The 21,236-nt window shown below is 45.8% G+C and overlaps 1 protein-coding gene across 1 annotated transcript in view; it reads right to left on the reverse strand.

Annotated features, from left to right (window-relative positions):
• Nucleotides 1-21,236, reverse strand: part of SUDS3 (SDS3 homolog, SIN3A corepressor complex component) — a 34,991-nt gene that overhangs the window by 9,783 nt on the left and 3,972 nt on the right. The window contains exons 3-10 of the mRNA XM_044244177.1: nucleotides 19,911-19,966; nucleotides 18,116-18,187; nucleotides 14,807-14,826; nucleotides 13,367-13,523; nucleotides 5,379-5,474; nucleotides 4,149-4,210; nucleotides 3,978-3,999; nucleotides 2,699-2,804 (exon numbers count right to left, since the gene is read on the reverse strand). Of these exons, the coding sequence (XP_044100112.1) occupies nucleotides 2,699-2,804; nucleotides 3,978-3,999; nucleotides 4,149-4,210; nucleotides 5,379-5,474; nucleotides 13,367-13,523; nucleotides 14,807-14,826; nucleotides 18,116-18,187; nucleotides 19,911-19,966 (591 nt within the window). The remainder of the gene's footprint in view (nucleotides 1-2,698; nucleotides 2,805-3,977; nucleotides 4,000-4,148; nucleotides 4,211-5,378; nucleotides 5,475-13,366; nucleotides 13,524-14,806; nucleotides 14,827-18,115; nucleotides 18,188-19,910; nucleotides 19,967-21,236) is intronic.

Here is a 21,236-nt window from a genome sequence, read left to right on the forward strand (position 1 = left end):
GCCTTAAAAGCACTACCAGACCAAGATAAAGAGAAGATGCTTATCTTTCAAAACGAAATGTAGCTTGGTAAGTGTTCATGCCAAGATGGGAAGCCTGAATCACACTCACTTTGCTTAAGTCATTTGAAACTAAATGAAACACGTTTCACCAGAAGTACCACTGCACACAAATACTCCATCCCACCGGAGTGGGCATAAAGTGGTTCACTTGCCCTCTCAGCCACAGGCCGTGACTGGCAAAAAAGAAGGAAGAATGAAAGTCTCCCAGCTGACAGGACACTAAGACACCACATCAAGTTGAGCCTGGTGGGAAAGGAGGCCAGCTCTGCACTGGTCAGAGCGTGGGCCGGGACCCGCATGAACACCTTCCGTCTGTGGCAGGGAAGGAGAGACACACCTTCTCACAAATGTGTCATCAACTCTGACTCCCAAGGCTAAAAGGAAAACAACAGAACACAGATGAAAACAACAGCTGCCATGTTCAACAATATGCAACGTGAAACTCACTGAAAAAGGGAAATGCTCCCAGAGACCTTCTTTTCAAAATTTCTGCAGCCCCTACGAGAAAGACAGCGAAATTCACTCTTAATGCTCTGGAGATCTAGCACAGCAAACGTGACCACTCTATTTACATTATGAAACACCAGGCACCAGGGATCCCTTCTTTAGAAAAACAAGAATTTTCTCCTACTGCATTTTCACCCTCAAGAGAAGTCTCAAAGACTAAAAATTAAGCTTTCGAAAGAAGATCTGAAGCAACACAACTACAAAATGAACATCATCTGAAATACCACATAGCTTTAAGACTCACAGATCTGTAAAAACGTTAGTGATAAATCTCATCATTTTTGAAGACGGCTCTTATGTGCGGGCTTGATCTTTAAAGGTTATTTGGTTTTCATTATTAGAAACATTTTTCATGTTATTTTGCCCCCTCGGTGTGTTGCATTGTTAGAGCTTGCCACCTAGTGGTGATCTGTTCTGATAAGCAAAGTCAAGAAACACAGGCCCCTTTGAAAAAGTGAAATAGTCAAATGAGAGGGGCAGAAGTCACTAAGATCAGGCTCACAGAGGCAGCCTTCACCATCTCCTTGGTCATTAACTCAACTGTAACCAAATATTTTGGGGGAACGGATTTATTTCAGGGAAGACTAGATTTCTGAGCATTTCTACCAACTTCGGAAGGGTAATGTTTTAAGGTAATAAACTAACAAATCTTGGGGTTTTTCTTTTTTAACAAAGCTCAAACAATTCAAAATAACTGTTACTCTAATTCTGGAACTTTGGGTTAACATATTGAAACTCAAAAGATCATTAAAAATGATAGTGATCATAAATGATAATTATAGAGAGCACACAGTAACCCCAAATAAACATGTGCCATACAAACAAGCGGAAATCCAAAAGGCAAATGTGTCCACCATGACTTAAATTGCAGAGGGACAATGAATAAAAGAGTATGTCAGAATTAAAGGAGCTGTGACAAGGAGGTAAGACATGTGGCTTAACACCTAGCAGAATCTGGGGCTATAGAGCAGATAGTAATGTTTGCTGAATGAGTAAGTAAATGAGTTTCTAAGTCTAACACTGCTTGACCATTTCCTTCCCAATGGAAACGCTGGTGGTCTGAAGATTTTAAAGTGTTTTTATTCTCAAATATTTCCGGCATATTAAAAACCTAATGTAACATATCTATATAGTCACATGCAACTAAGAATTAAAATTTTACAAAAAGCAGTTAAAAAAAAAAACCAAACCTGTCTTTTATATAAACTAGTAATGTTTTAGGATTCAATTTCCCCAAGTACATTTCCTGGAATGCTCATATAGCAGGATGAAGCACCACAAAGGGTACCCAGGTCAAATAAGTAATACCTGACAACATCACAGAAATACAGAGCACACATGAGCCTATCAGAGAACCCAAAGAGCACCTACAGCAAAGAAACCCTTTAACTAGCATGGTCCTCCCCCAGATTCATCTGACCACAAAATGTTTTTTTCTACAGAACACCTATTAATTTTAGTGTGCAAAGGCAGAGTTACGATAGAGAGGGACATAAGCCCTGGCCTCAGTCTACAGGGGCAGCACCAAAGAGAAAAGCCTGCAAATTCTAGTATTATGCCAATGGCACGGAGAGAGGAGGGCTCCTATCAGAACGTGTGCTCAGGAAACACTGCCTTCAGAGACTGAATGAGTAGTATCGATCAAATAATTCCTGATGCTTTTTTTTTTCATTTTTTTTTTTTTTAAAGACGTTACTTTTAGAGAGAGGGAGAGAGAGCACAAGTAGACAGAGCAGCAGGCAGAGGCAGAGGGAGAAGCAGGCTCCCTGCCGAGCAAGGAGCCTGATGCAGGGCTTGATCCCAGGACCCTGGGATCATGACCTGAGCCGAAGGCAGCCCCGCTTAACCAACCGAGCCACCCAGGTGCCCTGTTTTGTTTTGTTTTTAAACGCAAGCTCTATGACCAACATGAGGCTTGAACTCCCGACCTTGGAAGCAATAGTCGCATGTTCCCCTGACTGAGCTAGCCAGGCTCCCCTGTCCTAACTCACTTTGAAATGTTATTCCACTTCAGTACTATGTAAGCTAAGCAGCAACCATGCTCAGGAACAATGAGACAGAACCCTAGTGCTCTTCCCAAGGGGTTCTTTTGAGACTCTTAACAAATAATCTGTGTTTTTCCGTAACATACCATCTTTTATCATAGTACAGTTTCCCATCTTCTATTCGAGCTTCGAATCTCTGGGCTGGAGACTCTGCCGGTGTGGCAGGTAAGTGTTCAGGAGAGGACGGGGATGCTGGAGGTACCAAAGATATGTCAGTGATTAAACGTGTAACAATCATATGGACCCAACAACTAACATGCTTTAATTGAAATGCTATCAAAAAGGGGTAATAATCATGATCATTAAGTCCTTAGGGGTTGTAAAGATGAGAACTCCACAAAATTCTTGTATATTACACCTAACTTGCTGCTCAACCCAACCCCATAAGGTAAACAAGGCAAAGCTTAACCTCACTGAACAGAGGAGAAACCGGGGATGCCGGGAGGCTAAGTGATTTGCCCACGTGACCACTGGAAGCCCAGAAGGGCAGGAATTAGGACAATCTCCTTAAAATTATTAATCTGAAGTCATTTCTAAAACTGTTTATTATGAGGTAAAACAGACTATCATGTATGTACAGAGTCAAGCTAATATAGTGCTAATAAGTACAGTAGGTCCAAAGGATCTCAATTCACACAACTTCTGTAACACCACCCCCCCAACCCCCACATCATGTCTTCAGAAACACGGGACCTCTCTGAGGACCACGGTGGCTCTCAGAAGGAAATCGTTCAGAGAAAAAAGGATCCTGTTTCCTTCCACAAGGCTTGGTGAGTAGACAGACATGTAAGTAATCCTGGTGCTTAAAACATAACAATGTCTTGCCCATCCAGAATTCTGTTTTGCAGCCTAGCACTGACTCTGAAGTGCCACTCTGGAAGGAACCACGGTGAACCTGGGCTCTCCTCTTCTGTAAGCTGTGACTATGAGTCCCTCACCAGAACCAAGCCACAAAGTGCCACAGGAACAGGGGCACCCAGCACTTAACTCCACAAGACAAGGAATACTGAAAAATCCTTCTGGTTTCATTTCCAGAAATGGAGGTGTGCTTAAATCTTATGCCTGATGCCTACATAGAAGAAAACCTTTACCAGCCTATCAATCAAATGTCTCTTTTACAAGAAATGAAGGAAAAAGTAAAAATAACTTTAATATAGCAGGACTTTAAAAAAAAAAAATCAGGGGAGGGGGCACCTAAGGTTCCCTTCAGTTTTCATGATGACTACTCTTAGACAAATGATGAGAATTTTTATTTTTGAAAATTGCAACAACTCCCTGTCAGGTATAAGCATGCTTTTCCCACAACATGATTTAAAAAAAAAAAAAAAAAAGACTGCATAAATGCCAGCAACACTATGCACTTACCTGGTCTCTTAGGTGACTTAAGCTGTAGGAAGAACAACAAGAAATCTTAGTGCAGATCATTTCAGATGAAACACAAAGTGTCAAAGGTATCAAAACGATTTAACAAGTAACACGTGAAGGACACAAGCCTAAGCTTTCAAATAAATTAAAAAAAAAAAAATCAAACTGTACCTTATTTAACGTTCTCAGATCCTCCATGATCTGTTCGTCTGTTAACAAATAGTTTAGCTGGGGTGTTGAGAGTTAAAGGAACATGTCTGAGAAGCATGGTTTCTAAGCAAGCAGAAATCAACAAAATGGTACCAGGACTTTAGGATTTACAGTGTGATTCTGTCGGATGCTGTTTCTATAGCAGTTTGCCTCTCGGGAGCTGCTGATTCTACTGAATGTCGTGGTGCCCAGGTACATAAAAGAACTCACAAATTTCTTTCAAACATCTCTGAGTCATTTAGTAAGTCCCAGAATGAGAGCATAGGACACAGTACAAGGAGACCTTCCTCCTCAATTTATGAAGTGCTCTTGTTCCAAAGACCAGAAGCCTTGCACACGTGTGTGTATGCACACACACAGATGTGGGCTTATTCTTCCCACATAACTTAAACCCTCAGTTGTGAAGACAAAGGAACCTGAAGTTAAACCCTCTCTTGGGGGAAGACAACTGAATCATTTTGTATAAATGGCTACTTATTCTCTCCTCAAGAGAACAGAAAAAGAATTTTGCGATGTGTGTCCTGCTTCCCCCTCTCGTTTTTACGACTAAAGGGCTTTTTTATGTGACTGAAATCTCATTTGCTTTAATTTAACAACTTGTGCTCCACTGTCTTCGGGATATAAGTAATGGAGGTACAAAAGGCAGGTGTTACTGGCCTGGTTCTATAAGAAAAATAAAGGCACGTGAAATCTGAGGTCACCTTAAATCTCCAAATGTTAAAACCAGGATGAACTTCCAGAAAAGTGCCCTTCCAAATAACTGCTCTCTACAAACACCGCCCATTAGAAGCAGTGGCGATTGAGGATCCATGATAAAATGGCCACTCCCGGGGCGCCTGGGTGGCTCAATCAGTTAAGCGGCCAACTCTTTTGGGCTCTGGTCTGATCTTAAGAGTCGAGGGACTGAGCCCCACACTGGGCTCTATTCTTAGCAGGGAGCCTGCTTGGGATTCTCTCTCCCTGGCCCACTGCCCCTCCTGCTTGTGCTCATGTTTGCAAGCACTCTCCCTCTCTCTCTCAAATAAATAAATCTTTTTCAAAAAAATTGGCTATTCCTTAGCTCAGGGATAAATACACATGCCTGCCAATCACACACAATTTCCATAGGACAATGGCCACATATATTCTACCAAGTGGACAAGCAAAGGATTCAATAGTCTTAAGAAAAAAACCAATTATGCAAATGGATATCAGGAGCGGGCTTTCTCCTCTTGTCTGGGATGGGGACAGGATCATTTGGTCGCCTCCGCAACTTTCTGGTCATGATGGGTTTCACTTCCATAGAATCTGTGGCAAGAATTGAATGGGTAAATCTATCCAACTCCCACCTGAAGTAAGAATTGCTGCACTGTAAGAAAAGCTGCCCCACAGCCACCCAATCAGAACTGTTTTATTGGGAACATTTGGTTCACACGGGGCCTAAGGCAGACACCCATATTAGATGTTCAGGCTGGGGGCTGTGTTTAGAAGACTCGGACTGGCTGGCCTAAGTGCTCGCCGCTCTCAGAAACGCTGCACAGCTGTGCAGTCTACCTGTGGAAGCATCTCTCCAGCATCCTGTAAACTAGGACCTTCCTCCTCTTCCCTCAAATTCAGAAGCCACAGAGTGGTAGGCTCTTGGGATCAGAAGGAACCTTTGGATCATCTAGGTCAACTAATTCCTGCTGTTCTCACGGAGGGAGGGAAAACTGAAGCACACTCGCGCAGAAGACTGAGAGGCCACTGGCCTCGGTGCCAACATCTTTATAGGATGTGTTCATTTACAAACTTGGACTCTTGTTTTGTTTTATAACCTTTCGTAGCTACTTGACTGTCAAGAATGATCTAATGAAGGCTCATAATAAAGTCTCTTTTGTTCTTCTTGACTTCTCTCTGCAGTCTGCACTGTTGCTGACTCTCTTTGCCTTAAAATCTCTCCTCCCCAGCCACCACTGCACAGAGCTCTCGTCTCCTGATCTGCTCCCTTAGGCTCCTTTCCGCTGGTGCCCACTGGAGTCCAGTCAGGTTTCAGCCTGTGGCCCAGTAAGCCTCTATCACCGATGCCAGCTGCCCCAACCTTCTAAATGGCAACCTGTGCCCACTGATACCATCCATTCTGAATGACCCAAGTGTCCTCACTTCGTGTCTCACCTCCCAGGGCTGCCTCCTCTCCCGTGCCTCGGGGGCATCTCATCTGCCCATCTTCCCCAGCCAGAACAGAATCTGTCATTGTGACTTATCTTCCTTCCCCAAAACATCACAGTCACCAGATCATGCACAGTTCTGCTAAACCACCGCTCAACTCCATCCCCTCATCCTATTCTCACCTCCCACAGAGCAATCTCCCTAAGACACAAATCAGATCATTCTACACATCCCCCTTCTTATTCAATACTTTCATGGCTCACCACGCTCTACAGAAAATAGGCCAAGTCTCTCACCCAAGGTCACCTGCCTTACTATGTATGCCCTCAAGCCTTTACACACCGTCACCTCTGCCTGGCCCCCTCTCTTCTGCCCAGCATACTCCTACACAACATCCCTTGAGAGCCAACTCAATGCTCCCTGTCCCATGATGGCTTCCAGAGTCAAACCATCTTCCAAGCAACCAGTGCAAACCTCTGTACAAAGCTCTTGCTAGCAAACCCCACACTGTATGGGACATTTTCCCCGGAGATTCCTGAATTCCACCCCAGCACCTCGCAATAGTTCAGGCACACAGTACGGGCTCTACGGAGTTTCCTGCAGAAAGACTAGATGACGTCAAGCCTGACAGTATCATTCATTCATGACCGTGCATACTATCAGCACAGCAGACAGGACAACCTTATGGAATTCAAGTGTAGCCCTTCCACCACAGCAAGGTGCACAATCTGTGAATATATAATAATCACATGTACGAAGTCAAAAAATACTTCTGTGTGTTGCTCTTATAAAGGGAAATGGGTAACAATGACGATTTTTTTTTTACCCCCTATAAGTGGAAGATAAGTAATGAGAACCACAGACCTGATGAGTATTTGTAAAGGTATATGGGGGTGGGGCGCCTGGGAGGCTCAGTGGGTTAAAGCCTCTGCCTTCAGCTCAGGTCATCATCCCAGGGTCCTGGGATCCAGCCCCACATGGCGCTCTCTGCTCAGCGGGGAGCCTGCTTCCCTTTCTCTCTCTGCCTGCCTCTCTGCCTGCTTGTGATCTCTGTCAAATAAATAAATAAAAATCTTTAAAAAAAAAAAAAAAAAAGGTATACGGGGGAGTGGGGGCATGAGGAAGTAGGACAAACACACTCACCCCTGAGAAAAAGTGAGGAGACAGTCATCCCCTCTACCAGCAATCTCTCACCGTCAGCCAAGCTGGCACACTTCTCCACTAACTTACAGGCGGCAGTCGAGACTCCCTGCTGCAGCCACGTGACCTAAGGCAGGCCATGTAAACACTTGCCTCAACTTTCTTCATAAAACAGAATGATCAGTAATGCTTCCCCCACAGGATGTTGGGAGGGTTACGGGAGTTGATACCAGTAAAGCCCTGAACACGATGCCTGGCATAGCAAGAGTTCAATCAATGCTAGTTTTATCGCGTCTGCAGCCAAGAAAACACTATACAAAAATCTCTTTAAAAAGCCAAGAGGCAAACAGCTGAATCAAGTTACATACTTGATGACAAGTGACATCAGCTGTGAGGCTCTGCAACATTCATGCCTAATTCAGAAAAAAAGGTATGAAAGGAGCTCACCAAACACAAAGACCACTAGAGAAAGAGCACCTAGCACGTGGACATCATGGAATGTTCTATTCACTGAAGACAATGGCCCAGTGTGCCCTGCCCTCTGGGCAGCCAAGTCTGGGGGGTGGGGAAGGTGGGCAAGGTGGGCAATACTTGATGGAAGTAAGCCAAGTGAAGGCACAGCTGAGAGAAATGTGGGAGTAACACAATCTTATGGCCAGTAAGCTCAGAAAATCGTAGCTGCATCACTCATAGATCAGAATACATAATCGAATTCTTCTTAGGAAAGAGTGAAAATTGATCCATTTTACTAGCCTAGTCACCACAATAACCTAATCAATTTTCATCCAAAAGACAACTTCAGAAGGAAGGTGCTCTGAAAAACACCTCTGAAATGTACTGGCTTGTCCCCACCACCATCCAGGAGAGTGGGGAGCAGGCCTGGCCATGGTCCATATGGAAGATGCGACTTGTAGGGAAGACCGCCATGTCAGTATCACAGCCCCAAACTACACAGATTACCTACTCCACTCACTTTGCTCCAACCTCCTGCGATTCCTTTTTTCACAGAGGGGAAAGTATATTGGACTACCTGGGTCTGAACCCACCCAGAAGTTCCAATTCTCACAAGAAGCAAGAGACTGGCCTTCTGAGTCTATAATATCCAGGTCCCTGGAGTTTGGCCAGCGAGAGTTCCAGTGGGTTCAATCTGGATCCACCACAAAAATCAAACTTCCGAGAGTAAAACCCAGACCTTGGAGCAAGGCAGCCCTGGAGAAGGCACTGAGCGGGAAGTCAGCTGGCCTCGCAGACGAACCCAACACAACTCTGACTTACATCAGAAAGCCTCTCAGAAAACCCAAGACCTTTTATGGGTCCAACTGAACGTCAACAGTGACCCAACTGAGTACCCAACACACCAGAGGTGGAAGGAAGAGATGAGACAGAGCACTGAATGAGTACTCCTCTCCCAACCACCTTGTCTACGTGACAATAGGGCAAATCCTTCCTACTCTGCTCACCGGCAAGGCTGGCGAGAATGGCCACCGGACAGACACAGGCGCCCTCCAGGTAGCACGAGGCCTGCTGGCTAAGAAATGGGACACAGTCAGTGTTGGGCAGAGCCATTAAAGCACCGTCCCTATGGAGATATATTCCCGATAACATTAATTACCTGCAATTACCATACAATTAGCCCTTCCCTGGGGCCTTGGGTTCCACACTTCTCTGGACCTAGTCATTCACTCCAACAGCTTATGGGCCTCCAGCATATAAATGCAGTAAAAGCTTCACAAGAACATACTTTAACTACTAAAACCAAACACTTGTTTAGCCACTGAAAAAATATCAGCTACAGTGATTCAAAGGAGCATCCTTAAGAATGCTGGGGCGCCTGGGTGACTCAGTTGAGCATCCGACTCCTGGCTTCAGCTCAGGTCATACTTCAGGGTCCTGAGATCAGAGTCCCGAGCTGCGCTCCGCACTCAGCAGGGAGTCTGCTTGCGTTTCTCTCCTTCTGCTTCTCCCCACCCCTTCCAATGCTGGTTTGTGCTAATTATTAAAAAAAAAAAAAAAAAGCCACTACAGTGTAACTACTATAGCAGATTGGCAATTGCCCCCAAACCAGAAGCAGGGCAACATCGGAGCCCAGGGGCCCAAAGCAAAGCCCAGGCCCCTCCCTAAGGGGTTGGGAGGGGCTCATCCACATCAGGAACGGAGCTGTGGGTACTGGTAGGAGATGGGTGGGGAGAGGTGTGAGAAGAATCAAGGTCAAGTCTTCAGTGACCAACCAGGGTAGGATCGAAGGGCTCCATCTCCCCCGGGACAAAGCTCTCCGGAGAATAAGGATGGTGTCAAGACAGTGAACTTCTCTGAAAACACCTGGATTCCACAATGGCAGCACCAGCAAAGCCGTCTTGGGGACAAGCCCGCTCCACCCAAAGTCCAGATCACCTCTTCCACTCTCCCCAGCCAGATATTTCATGGGGACTTTTCTCCTTGCCTGGACTTCCAAGGTTCCTACTCACTGGCATCTGTTCCTCATTGTGGGAAACCACGCCCGCATCAGAACAATCACAGAGCCCTCCATCAGGTTTTACGATCAGTAGAAACAAACCTGAGAAATCTTCACCTTCATTTAGGAGCATGCTCTGTGGACACCACCTTACACTGGGCAAGACGAAGAAGCTGTGTCAGTCTTGTAACTAGGTGAATACAAGCTCCCTGAGGACACAGTCCTTACCTACTAGCCTCATTTTATGAATCACTCAGCAGCACACGAATCCACAGTATTTCCGTAGCAGAAAGTCCGTATCACGTGGTGGGTAAGACCAGTTCTGGCTTACACACTACCACACTGGGACACTTTGAACAGATGCCTCCGTTCCTCTGAGGCCGCTTTGCCAAGTAAAATCAAAGGACCTTACAACTTCCCTAAGTGCTTACTCTATGTGCCAGCCGCTTTTTGAAGCACCTTACAGGCACTGTCTCACCCCATCTTTGCACCAAACCTCCAAAGCAGATTCTACTGTCTCCTTCCTAAATAAGAAAACCCCACCACAGAACCAAGTTCATGACAGGGCCAGGATCCGTCCACATCTATCAGCCTACCAAGGCAGTTCTCATACTTTTATGTAATACCTGGCTCGAGGGACGTACTCAGGAAGCAGTCCTTTAACGTTATATTTTGGTATCATAATTTTGATTTTAATATTATAAGTACTCATGGCTCTAGGTATGAATCCATTTATCTTCTAAGGGAAACTCACAGGCTTGATGAGTAGCTGCCACAGGGGCCTGAGGGTTGGAAGATGCCCCGGAGAGGCAAAAATTTACAAAAGAAAATGAAGTAGTGGTTGGCGGGCTGTTGAGACAAAGCAGAAAAGAGAGCTATCCTCAAGACAGAAGAGGACAAAATGGAAAAAGAATGATAAAGCTCCCCACACTTGAAAGCTCGTTAAGTTCACACTGATTAACTGGGTTACTTACCACCTTGGCCTCAACTGCAGAGAAAACTCATACTCAGGAGACTCCACCTATACCCTCACTACTCAGTGTGGTCCAGGGGACAGCATCAGCAGCCCCTGGCCGGCGGTTAGAAATGCGAGATCGAAGGCTTCACCCCGGACCCGCTGAAGCAGCAGCCGCACGTCATCGAGACCCCCAGCTGACTCACGCACACCCCCAAGGTGGGGGAGCACTGATCGAGAATCCACCCCGGTCTCCCTACTGACAGGACGCCTTTCCACCTGCACAACCCGCTGTCCTGAGTTCTTCTCAAGCGGTGTGGGCAGTGGAGAGAACCTTCCGCTAACTCCCAGAGAGTCTGCGAATGCTTTCAGGGCCCTTCACACAAAGCAGATCACTTGATCCCCCCATTCCCAATGGGTTATTTGGTCTAAGCGTCCCATCAGACTCTAAATCAACGCTGTTTTTCAAGAGATCTTCACGTGGAACCAGAAGAGGAGACTTTAAGAAATATCTTTCCCGGGCAGAGCCAGGCAACGCTGATATTGGGCATCAATCTACAAAGGTGAAATAAGTCAGTCAAGGAGAGAAATGAAATCAGGCCTTTAATCCAGCACCATAGCAGCACCATCTGTGGAAACGCTAATTATCCTTCTAGCTCCACTGCCTTTTCTTCCGACACTCTATCATTACCTTGGCACAGCTTTCCATACCAAGGGTACCAAATGGCTTGAGGAAGGACATCGGTACCTTTAATGCCCGTGGCTAGCTTTAAGCACTTGTGTAATCTATTTTACTGTGTCACAAATGACTTCCCTGCATTTATTTGTCTTTTCTACCCTGGCAGGCTCAGCCTCCAGTCACTGGGGAAGCCTCCTGTCCCAGTTAAGATTCTGGCTGCAAAACGGCCTGGCCAAACAACGTCGATCGCTTGTCAATAAGCGGGATGCCAAATCACAGGTAAGGTGATGGTATCTTTCCCTGCAGATGGAAAGGGAGCAGCTATAAACCGACACTATTTCCCACTAGCCTAATGAAGACTCCTGAACATCTGGTGGCTCCAGCAGAGAGCGATGAGGCATCAACGCCAGAAACAGCCATCGTCAAACAAAATGGTGTCCAGGTCAGAAAACAGGCCGGCAGACTGGTACCACACAAGGCAGCACCGTGCTAGCGGGCTCATCAACAAAGCGTGGCCACAAGAACAAGACAGTGCTGTCTGGAGATGCTATTTTAACATCCACTCTCACAAAAAAAAACAAAAACAAAAACATTTCTAAGCAGAGGCCTTCAAGGAATTAATTCCTTCTGCCAAGTCTTTCAAGGAGAGAGATACCAGAAGAGAGATTCTTCAAGAATCAGATCCCCCCACCCGCTCAGACACACCGCATTCTCACAGGTACATCATGGGGGTTGGGGCCAGACGTTTATGTCAATCGAAGGGCCGCGTTGGGTCATAGCACCAGAAATATAGAAGAGGAAATACTACTTCTCAACTCTTACTTTTTAAGTCCACCCCCAAGAACTTCATCTGAAAACAACGCATCTCTTACGGACGTCTGCGAAAACGAGACACGCCAGAGCTGCAGCACCTTCCGCGCACGGTAGGAGTGAAATGTGAGGGTGTGCAGAAGGCGCGCGCTCACGCAGCCGGGGGACAAACTCCCCACTGGCTTGTCTTGCAGTAGTCACTGACAAAAATTCTGCCAAGTTCCAAAATACATAGTTCGAGCCACTTCCTGCCCTGCACCCTTCTAGGATTCATCAGTCTACATATGGCAACAGAACAGCCCATATTGTTTCTCCCTTAAACTTGCCTACATCCTGCTGAGTTCCCGTATGCGGATTACTAAAAACTAGAAGGCAAGGGAGGACTGGCACAGAGTCTAATGTAACTTTACTACCTTTACAGGAAACTAGTTCAGTTTAGCTTACTCCTGCCAAATCTGTACCAACTCTGTCTGAAATGTTCACAATAACACCGAGGGAAGGGATCTAAGAGCACAGATGATACAGTCTAAAGCCTCTGTTCTCACATCTAGGTCAAAGGAAGACAATGCCTTTTCTGTAATTAAGGCAGACTGAAAAACACAAAGCAGAGAGATTCCTACCACCCCAGAGGGACTCGGCTAAGTCATCCACGAATGCCAGCTGACCCAGGAATTTGAATAAAGCGTAAGCCAGCAGCGGCAGCCATGACTAAAGGTCTACCATTCACTGAACACCTGTTCCGCACAGGGCACTGTGCTAGGCACTCACATTTCTGACCACAATCCTGTGAGACAAGGTCTGATCAGCCCCATTTTGTAGAGGGGGAAGTAGGCTCAGAGACATTCAGTAGCTTGACTGAAGTCACACAGCCAGTACCACATGGAGCTAGAACTCTGAGCTGTCAGGTCAAAGCCCACCCTCCTCCGGCTCACTCTGGAGAAGGAACACAGGCAGGACCTCAGCACCCCTCCGGGCCCCACCCAGGGCTCCCCGGATCCCGCCCTGGGGTGCTTTCATACCTCCCGTCAGCTCCATAGTCAGCTTCTCATTTTCGATCATTTTCTTCTTCTCCTCCAGCTCAGCAATCAGGTTCTCCTTCAGCTCTACCTTCTTGTCTTCGAATTCTTTCACCGCTGCCTTCTTTTCTTTAATGTAGTTTCTCTCCACCTGTTCAGTCTGAGCAAAAGAGAAACACAGGCTAGGGCTCCATGGGGCCCTTGCAACCAGAGCTCCGACTCCAAGCCTGACTCTGCACTCGGGAGCCCAGAAAACACCTTTACGAGAAACGTGGGAGAGCGGCCCTCACACGTGCACTGGCAGTAGTGAGACATCTGGGAATGAGTTTCCCCGTGAATGCATAAAACTGAACCATACGACTTCTGCTTGTCTTTACGAGCGCACCCCCCTTGCTACTCAGTATTTCCTCTCTCCCACCTCTTACACTGCATGGCTTCTATGTTAATAGAACTTAAGTTTCTCAAAGACAAACTCTTTTAAAGCCACAATTTAGGAGGAAAATAGTATATTCCGGTTGTAATACCTACATTCAAAATTAATTGCAATTACAAAATACTGAGTCAAGGTGGCCCAAGTTACTATATTTGTTGGTATTTATGCCAAGATGAAGATCAACTAGAATAGAAGATCATCTATTAGGTACCCCTGAAACCTCAAGTACTCAAACACTGAAACACTGAAATACCAAATAAAAAAAGCATTCGTTTTTCAAATCTCACCATCGTATTAAGTGAAGAACAAGGCCGCTTATGGTGGGCCACAGCTGGGGATCCCAGAATCCTGCAGGTTGTGACAATGCGTGCTGCACTGACTTCAGAGTAAAATGGTGTCTGATAACGTGCTCTGCTAAAGCATGACATTCTCACACTCCTGTGTGGCTCTGATAAAGTTGGGACCTCCCCACACCTACACACTAGCCACCCCAGGAAGAGATCATTATTCAAGATTCAGGCTCCCATCTCTGTACCACTACACTATGCTTCACAAAGAACCAACACTTAGATGTCTGCTGAAGGAAAGCAAAAATGTTAAATCCGTCTTTCCTACTGACCCAGACAGCTTCAGCTGTAAAACCTGAACCACTGAGCCAATTCAGAGGCTGGGCTGCGCCAAGAACCAATATAAAAAATTATTAGACCATTATAATTCAGACATACTCCTGGACAGCTTTAACATGAGATAAAAGTCAACAAGAAAGCAGTGAGAGGCGAGCATCCCCTAGTGTCCTGTGACAAGCAGAGGCTGTTCAACCTACAAATGAATAGATGGGAATTTCCAAATTGAGACCCAATATGTCCTTTAGTCAAACAGAACAGTGACGAAGGCTTGCAGCTGGGGGCTTAACTGTCCATTTGGTGACAGAAGGAAAGGTTCTCTGGATTGGGAAAGCAAGATTCCAGTCTCACAGAGGGCCTGCAACCCAGAAGATCCAAGGTACTTACTTCCAGCTGGAGGAAGAGCTCTGAAAGAGATAAAACGTGCAATTAGACTCGCTAGGCCATGTCACCTTTCTAGACAGTGATGGTAGGATTCATTTAGAGGCACTAACTGCTTTCTAAGAGCACAGTAACGCAGAGCAAAATGTTTCCATCAGTAAAGTGTTGATATACATGAAGGGGAAGGATGGAAGAAACACTCCTGACTAGTTAAAATCTGGCCCCGAACAGGATCACTTCCGGCAGTTCTGCCCAAGGTCAAAAGCAAGCAGCGGGAGCCAACGTACGCCAGCAAAATAACACTGAAAGTTACCCCCCTTCTTTCACTCAGTACCTACAGGGTAGGATGGGTCAGGAAGGAACAACGCAATTACTCCAGAAGCAGAGTCAACACTGATGTTTTTAAAGCATGTGTGAAGGCCTCTGTGTGGCAAGGAGGGACAGGCCCAGAGAGCTCAGAGCGCAGAGGTTCTGACCCCCCCCGGGGGCATTCTTCACAGGCCACCAAGCCCCCTCGTCTGGCCTCATCTTCACAGCAACACCCACTGGGTCTGAGTGCAATTCCAAGCTTCAGAGTTAACGGAGCCTTTCCTGAGGACCCTTCACTTGCCAACCGCCCCTCGGACACGTCCAAGCAGCCACCAGAGACTGGTCACCAGCTTTATCACCCGCTCTATGCAGGCAACTAGCGGCTGTTTAAGCAGCAGCTCCCCCCACCACTAGACTGTAAGCCTCTCTAGAGCCAGTCCTTTGAACAAAATAGATCCACGACATCTCAACTTTTCTGGGTGGTGGTCGAGCTGTTGCCTACATCACAAAGATTGCTGGGGAACCCACAACTCCAGGAGGCATGGATTACATTTTACCATGGTCTCCTTCACAAATGTGATAAAGCCTACGGATCTCTTTCCCCCGAAACAGCATCTACGCACAGCCACGGGTAATTTCACAGAAGTTTGGAGTTTCAGGACTCCAGATTAAGAATTCAGATCTCGGGGCGCCTGGGTGGCTCAGTGGGTTAAGCCGCTGCCTTCGGCTCAGGTCATGATCTCAGGGTCCTGGGATCGAGTCCCGCATCGGGCTCTCTGCTCAGCGGGGAGCCTGCTTCCCTCTCTCTCTCTCTGCCTGCCTCTCCTTCTACTTGTGATTTCTCTCTGTCAAATGAATAAATAAAATCTTTAAAAAAAAAAAAAAAAGAAAAAAAAGAATTCAAATCTCAATGAACAGATGCTGAATAAGAAGTCTAGGGGCACCTGGGTGGCTAAGTGGGTTAAAGCCTCTGCCTTCGGCTCGGGTCATGATCCAGGGGCCCTGGAATCAGGCCCCACATGGGGCTCTCTGCTCAGCGGGGAGCCTGCTTCCTTCTCTCTCTCTGCCTGCCTCTCTGCCTGCTTGTGATCTCTGTCTGTCAAATAAATAAATAAAATCTTTTTAAAAAATAAAGAAATTTAACTAAGGAGCGGTGCCTGGCTCAGTCAGTGGAGCACAGGACTCTCAATCTGAGGGTTTTGAGTTTAAGCCCTATGCTAAGTATGGAACCTACTTTTAAAAAAAAAGAAAAGAAAAAGAAAACAGAAAGAGAAAAATAAATTTAACTGAGGAAAGGGACAAGTATTTTATCACCCGGAAGCCCTGATCACTCTGGCCCTGGGAATGGCTGAGCACTTGAGCCAGGGCACACCTAGCCCAACACGCTCACTCAGTCCATGAGTGCTTTAGATGCACAAATGAATCTGATGCATTGCCTATGTACCATTCTTAGAAACTACCCCTGCACCAAGTCAAAATGGCCATCAGCTCTCAGAGCAGTAAGAGGTCTGAGTTGCAACAGCCAGGCACCAACACAACAGGAACAAGTGGGTTAGCTCTGTGAGAATGTGCCTTTTAAGGCTTAAGCTGGGACTCACTTAGGAGTTCTTCAGCATTTATTCCTGGGGGTGAGGGGGCAGGGGACAGAAAATGTTTGTGAAAGAACCTGCAAGAACAGGACCGAGAGCGGAACTAAGGAAAACCACTCAATACGCTGCAGTTCTAGCCGCAGCTCACGTCAGTTTACTTTCCTTACTTGCCTCTTACGCCTGTTCCGTGAGGTATGTGTACTCCCCTCTACAGATGGAGAACCTGAGGTTCCAAGAGCAAACCTCCTTACAGGCACAAGATCTAAGGTGCAGAGAGGAGACCAAACCTGGGCCTTCATCCCTCCACGGTGCACCTTTCCCTGCTACAGGGGAACACTGGGAAGGTGGCAAGGGATTTCACCGATGTCCCAAGGAGGTGCCTTAGGAACTCAGCTCGCAATGGGGGTAACCTCAGGGGCAGCCGGATGTGAACAGAGGCTATTATTTCCTTTTTCCCAGTGCCTCCCATGCCCTTCAGTTCCCCTTCTGCCTGTTGGTGTACAAGGGACATCTACTTCCCAGAGGATGGAAAAGTTCCACCAATAGGAAGCTGGGGAAGTCCCCGGATCAGAAAGCAAGAGGTCAGCAGCCCGAGGAATGGCACCCAGACCTCATCTGAAAACCCAACATCACTTTCACCACTGCAGGGACAGATACCATGCTGGCGCTCAAAATGCTGGCTGACGAGGAGCTTCCAAATCGAACACTTTTGACACATTCCCTGTAAGCCCAGGAATGCTTATGCACTTTGAACAGTCATCACATCTTAATTTTGCATGATTCTTCATTTACCTCAGAAAGTTCCTTAACTTTTTCCACGCTTGGATGTCTTCTGTCAATGAAATCGCACATTTCCTAAAGTCAAGGACAATGTGTTCCACTATTTCATGCTGCTCAGAGCTTGGATATAGCAGGTGCTCAACAAATTCTTACTGAATGAATACATTTGCTCTGTTACAGTATACTCTTCCCCCGAATGCTTGTAATACTCCAGGGGAAAAACAAGAACACCCCTTTCTCCCAGAGCAGAGGATACCAGAAGAAACGACCTTCCAGCAAGAGTGAAACAAGCTACAATTCTTTCCCATGTAGCTCCTCTCACGGTCCACTCGGGCAGCTACGCAGATGTGAGAAAGAATGCGTGAAACCACTTATCTAGGGGAGCCAGGGAGCCTGTTCTGTATGGAGCCACCACTAGGAAGCTCAACTACAGGCTGTTCATTGGCCACTGGAAGAAAGATGAGCCAGTTTTCTACAACTGAAACTCTGGAGTCTCTCTTCCCCAAAACTCTCCCCTCCCCCATATCTAAAAATATAGAATTTGCATTTTAGAAACAGCTCTTATGGCCACATTATATAGATGACCAGTAAAAGGACACCTGAAGATGATGTGTTCCCATCTGAGACAGAGCCTCACCTGCATTTCGGATCCTCTCTTTGTACTGCTGATCTAGTTTTTTCATCCTCTTCTGATATTCCTGTAACGTACCTGATTTTGAGATTTACAAAATAAAACGTTACTTTGAAAATCAATCTGCCCTACATTTCAGTTCCTAAAATTGCCTAGCACCAGCAATAAGTGTTTTAATACCATCAGAATAAATAAAACCAGGGAAAGGAACGCGCAAACAGAGCTAACTAGACTCTGGTTCTCAACCAAGGCTCTGAGCAGAAATCACCCCACCTAGTGGATTAAGACTCTGTAGCAAGTGACGCTTGCTAGAGCAAGTGATGGGAGTGGAAAGGTACACGCTTCCTCAAGTGATTCTGATCACCTGCTGCTGCAGTTGGAGGCAATGGGCCTCCCTTTTCGGAAAAAAGCTCATTTTCTCAGTAAGGCCCAGATCATACGCTGTCCAGCAGGACTTTCTCTGCAATGGCCAAAAGGTCCTAGGTTTCACTGTTCAATACGGGAGCCACCAGTCATACATAGCTACTATGCACCTGAAATGTAGCAAGTGCACTGAGGAACTGAATTATTAATTTTATTTAATTAAATTTAAATAGCCACACACGGCCAGCGACAATTCTGAAAAGCTCAGGTATAGATTTTCACCCAATGTCTAATCAAGTCATTGCTGTTCCAACATCAGTGAATTAGGAGAGTCAGAATCAATGTGGGAAGGGTTTCCTGATCATAATTCATTAGTAGGGTATCTTTTTCAAAATCTCTCACTCAACCATGCCAGGTATGCCCTACAGACTTGCTAGAGGAGAATGTCTTCCTTTCTCTGGTAATACTTCCATTATTATGGAAAGGAAAGAATAAATAAAAAATAAAACAAAGATATATAAATGCAACTCATGGGAACCATTTTTCACTATTCAGCAGAAATCAATGTCAGATGGGGTAGTTCAGGGAATATAAGGACTTAGTGGAAAAGATGCTTCACTGATGAGGGGGCCCCCCAAAAATAAGCTGAAGCATTGCTGGCCACAGCTGACCTTGAGCTCCCAGTGAACCCCACAGGGCTAGACACCCCTCATCACTAATGACATCATTGGCTTCCACTCTGCGCATTTCAAAGACTGGAAAACAAATTTAAGCAGGAAGAAGTGATGCACCCAAGGCCAAATTTCCAGAAAGCAGTACAGGAAGGATTCAGGCCCGTGACGGCCCTGAGAGCCAATGCTCCCAAGCCCATGCCGAACTGCCTTTAGCTGGAAAGGGCTACAGATACAGATACAGTTCACTTTTAACTTACCAAGCAAACCACAGGGAACACAAGAAGGCTAATCCACAGCTCATCAGCATTTAGTTTAGGAAAAAATGGTGCAGTTTCAGGTATTCTTTAGCAATATCTCTCTCTAGCTTTAGGCTCACAGCGGTTTTCAGTTCATGCTCTTCAAAAAGCCCTAAGGGAGGGTCCAAAAATGTTTGAAAATCGCCACTCTCCTGAGAGCAGAAGATAGCAAAAATTTTAAATCACTCCCCACAGGGAGACTTCGAAGGCTTGTGATACTCAGTGTATTTAGAAACAAAGGGTGAGGGGTGCCTGTATGGCTTAAGTCGTTAAACGGCTGCCTTCAGCTCAGGTCATGATGCCAGGGTTCTGGGATCGAGCCCCGCATCGGGATCCCTGCTTGGCGGGGAGCCTGCTTCTGCCTCTCCCACTCCCCCTGCTTGTGTTCCCTCTCTCGCTGTGTGTCTCTGTCAAATAATAAAATCTTTTAAAAAAGAAAAGAAATGAAGGGTGAGAAGACACACCAACCTTCCTGCAGCTGCTGCAACTGTCTCTTGAGGGAAGCCAGTTTATCCTGATACATCCTGTGAAGAGAGACAACGAAAGCCACACTGAGAGACAGAAGCATTCAATACTCGACTCCAAAAGAATCTACACACAGGGACCACCTACGCTGTTACCGGAACGTTATTAACGTCCTTTAGGAGACAGAGAAAATGGAAGTACGCCAGCTGGTTTAGAATGTACCAGCAGCTAATGGGATCAGAAAGGGACAAGGATTCTGTGTTCTTGAATCATATCCCAGTTCTGCAGACTCTCCTGTATTATCACACCTTTAGAGAATCAGTCCGAAATCTACAAAAATGAAGACACGCAGATTTTAATAAATAAAGGACAATGATAAACAGGCAAAAAGATACAAAGAAAAATCTAAAGCATGACGCCATTTCCTTCTGGATTTAGAAGTATAAATAACACACACAAAAACGTAACAAAGGCCTTAACACAGCAGCTCTTCTACCAAATCTACAATTTGATTATAAATTCTAAAGGAGTAAGATTATGCCTTTGGCACGTTTTGCTATGTAGATAGCATAGCTGTGTAAGCACCAAGTTAATACACCTTCGTGTCATTTTTTAAAAGCACTACTCTTTTAGGATCAGAAATAATAGTTATTCAGGAACAAAAGTTAAAATGCAGGATTTATTTGCAGCCCCAGCTGGGTGAGAACACACAGCACACACAAAGCAAAACCACCTAGCGTGTTATTCTCTCCCCGCAACCCCACACCAAATGGATTATAAACCATTTTACACTCTGACAAGTCTGTTTTGTTTTGTTTTTAAGATTTTATTTATTTATTTGACAGAGAGACAGTGAGAGAGGGAACACAAGCAGGGGGAGTGGGAGAGGGAGAAGTAGGCTTCCCACTGAGCAGGGAGCCCAATGTGAGGCTCGATCCCAAGACTCTGGGATCATGACCTAAGCCAAGGTAGACACCCAGTGACTGAGCCACCCAGATGCCCCACAACAAGGTCTGTTTATATGGTGGATTCCATAAATGAATCAACAGTATTTTTGCTTCTACCTGAAAATACCAATTTTACAGTGACATAAACAAGATTTGCAACCTGAACGAACACTGTCCAACAAATAACAGGCACAAGAGCTTTCTGACTACTCCAATAAGGGCTGTAAATACAACTGAACTATTTACACAGACTGAGGAAAGAGTTGGCAGAATCTGGCAATGACACAGGTGGTCTGATCAAAAGATCAATGAGAATTCTGAGGTACTCTCAATACTCACCTTGAGTCACACAAATTTTATTAAAAATTTTTTAATAAAAAAT

The sequence above is a fragment of the Neovison vison genome, chromosome 3 (genome assembly GCF_020171115.1).
Source record: "Neovison vison isolate M4711 chromosome 3, ASM_NN_V1, whole genome shotgun sequence".
Lineage (NCBI taxonomy): Eukaryota > Metazoa > Chordata > Mammalia > Carnivora > Mustelidae > Neogale > Neogale vison.